The following is a 3,087-nucleotide window of genomic DNA, read 5'->3' as shown; positions in this document are numbered from 1 at the left end:
CTTAGAATTATAGTTATAATACACAGACAAAATTTGTATTGAGAGGTCGTGTTTTGTTAATGAGTATATTCCTTAGTTATATACCAGCTGACGCATTCACTGTCTTGAACATACTCCACTGTTTAAACAATGCATACCAGATGTGTGTCAGCTCCTTAACTTCTTTTTTTTTTTTTTTTTTTTTTTTTTTTTTTTTTTTTTTTTTTTGAGGGCTCTTACCGAGGCTTCTATTTTATATTTAGAACCGCTGGCGTGGGGGTCTTGTCTGTGGCCACCCTACAGATTACACTGGGATCCATACACTAGCTGGGAAGTGAGGTAACAAACAACGACTTAGCCAATCACATGATTACAAAGCTGGGGTTTCCAGCAGGGCTCCAGGGTGGCCTAAGGAAAAGGTGGCATGGGAGGGACAAGCACTAGGCTGCCTTGAGCCTCGTTGATGACACCAGGGACAGGGGCTAAGCGGCAGGTGTTTTCAGGATCTCCACACACTTTACTTGGCCAGGGGGTTCCTGAAGCTTCTGCCAGCAAACTTGGCCTTGCTGCCCAGCTCTTCCTCGATTCTAAGGATCTGATTGTACTTGGCCAGACGCTCAGATCGGCAAGGGGCACCAGTCTTGATCTGCCCAGTGCAGAGCCCTACCACCAGGTCGGCAATGAAAGTGTCCTCTGTCTCCCCGGAGCGATGGGACACCATGACACCCCAGCCATTGGACTGAGCCAGCTTACACGCCTGCAGAGACTCGGTCACAGAGCCAATCTGGTTGACTTTGAGCAGGAGGCAGTTGCAGGACTTCTCACTGACAGCCTTGGCAATCCTCTTAGGGTTGGTTACTGTGAGATCATCCCCAACCACCTGGATGCCTGCACTAGCTGTGAAATTCTTCCAGGCCTCCCAGTCGTCCTGGTCAAAGGGGTCCTCGATGGACACCACTGGATACTCCTGGATGAAGGACTTATACAGGTCAGCCAGCTGGTCAGGTGTGATGTGCCTGCTGGGGTCATCCGGAGACTTGAAGTCTAGGTCATATTTGCCAGACCTGAAGAACTCAGAGGCAGCCACGTCCATCCCGATGACAACCTGCTCTGTGTAGCTAGCCTTCCCGATTGCAGTCTTCAGCAGCTCCAGAGCTTCTTTGTTCTCCAGGATGTTGGGCGCGAAACCGCCCTCATCACCCACATTGGTGGCATCCTTCCCGTATTTCTCCTTGATGACATTCTTCAGGTTGTGGTAAACCTCTGCCCCAATGCGCATGGCTTCCCGGAAGGTGGACGCGCCCACGGGAAGGATCATGAACTCCTGCATGGCCAGCTTGTTGCCAGCGTGGGAACCACCATTGATCACGTTGAAAGCGGGGACGGGCAGAATAACTTCAGGGTTGCCAGCCAAGTCAGCGATGTGGCGGTACAGGGGTACCCCCTTTTCTGCGGCACCAGCTTTGCAGACTGCCAGGGATACTCCCAGGATGGCATTTGCACCAAATTTAGATTTATTCTCGGTGCCGTCCATTTCAATCATCAATTTGTCGATCTTCTCTTGGTCCACCACGTCCAGTTTCTTGCTAACCAGAGCAGGTCCGATAGTTTTATTGATGTGCTCAACAGCCTTTGAGACACCCTTCCCCATGTAGCTAGTCTTATCATTGTCTCGGAGTTCTAGGGCCTCGTAGATGCCAGTGGAGGCACCGCTGGGCACAGCCGCTCGGAAGAGACCTTTTGAGGTGTAGAGATCAACTTCAACAGTGGGGTTCCCACGGGAGTCAAAGATCTCTCGGGCAAGTACCTTGAGAATAGACATTGTCTGGCACTCCGGTGGGCGAGCAGGAAAAGAACAGAGGTTCCTATACCCACCCTGGAGAGCGTTTAGCAGGGACGTGCGCACGAGCCGGTTCCCGAGCTCGCTCCTTAACTTCTTGATTAGGTGTTACATATTATTCAGTTGAAAGGAAAAATATTGGATTTTCAAAAATACTGGGAAATGGAATAAGAAAAGAACTGGAAGTTGTATATTGGAGCAAGACTAACAAGCGATATGAGAAAAATCCCATAAAGAAATACAAAGATTACAGATTAAATAAATTATGAAAGTCACAGAATGTTTTGCAGCATGAGACTGATACTTAAGCATTGATTGTGAGAAAATCATTAACCTCTTTGTCTCTTCAATTCTTCATGATTAAAATTATAATAATAATATTTCATGTATTATTATATAAGTGTAATGGAATAATATGCTCATAAAGTGAATAGTTTTTCCTTTCAAAAATAAGTACTTAATATAACATTATTTTACATATGTAGTAGCATAAGGAGAATTATCTTTAAGATATGCTTCACCCATTTACCATGAAGTACCAACAGAGCATCAGACCTTAAACTAAACAAACTGCTTATACAGATGTAAGTAACATTATGGTTTCTTTCCTATAATAAAAGGCCACGAATAAACAGACTTTTTTAAAAAAAAAGATTAAACTTCATTTATTTTGGGGGGAGGGGAGAACTGCATACAGTCCTGCCATGGCACTCAGTGTACATGAGGGGACAATTTATAAGAGCTGATATTTTCCTTATACTATTTGAGTTTTTTGGCTGCGACTAAGAATAACAGGTTTAATGGAATAACATTTATAGACGAACCAACTCTCTTTCCTTAAGCAGATGAGTGTATTATAGGTGAATGCAGTAAATAACAGACATACAGATGTTTGGTGAGGTCAGAGCAGAAATGCTAGGCTGAAGGGAGTTAAAGGCAGAGGAAAACCACCTAAGCTAAATCTTCAATAAGACATGAAGTAGACTGAGACTAATGTGGACGAGTGACTTAATCCTTCTTGAGGGAGTGAAACCTAGAAAATAATAAGTTGTCTCTAAATTTATGATATCTGGGAAAAATACACATGAAAGCAGATGTAAATAAACAATCAGAATACCACCTTTGATTTTAAAATGTGTAAGAAGTTATTTTTATCAAAAATTGATTTTTTGTATTTAGTTTATTCTGATTATGGGTTTCCTTCCTCCAACACCCTTATTAACATCAAATATTATGAAAAATAAAAACATGGAAATTTGTGATAAAAG

The 3,087-nt window shown here is 43.5% G+C and overlaps 1 protein-coding gene across 1 annotated transcript; it reads right to left on the bottom strand.

Moving 5' to 3' along the window:
- Positions 1-213: 213 nt before the first annotated feature.
- LOC100752856 (alpha-enolase) lies at positions 214-1,898 on the bottom strand. Its single transcript, XM_027433507.2, has one exon. The coding sequence runs from the start codon at positions 1,799-1,801 to the stop codon at positions 497-499; it is 1,305 nt and encodes a 434-aa protein (XP_027289308.1). The 5' UTR covers positions 1,802-1,898; the 3' UTR covers positions 214-496.
- Between the last annotated feature and the right edge of the window lie 1,189 nt (positions 1,899-3,087).

The sequence above is a fragment of the Cricetulus griseus genome, chromosome X (genome assembly GCF_003668045.3).
Source record: "Cricetulus griseus strain 17A/GY chromosome X, alternate assembly CriGri-PICRH-1.0, whole genome shotgun sequence".
NCBI lineage: Eukaryota > Metazoa > Chordata > Mammalia > Rodentia > Cricetidae > Cricetulus > Cricetulus griseus.
Note: the sequence above shows the minus strand (reverse complement) of the source record. Positions and strands in the feature narration are given on the sequence as shown.

What these genes read in the sequence shown, in the direction of transcription:
- LOC100752856 (XM_027433507.2), bottom strand. Translation starts at nt 1,801, where the DNA reads ATGTCTATTCTCAAGGTACTTGCCCGAGAGATCTTTGACTCCCGTGGG.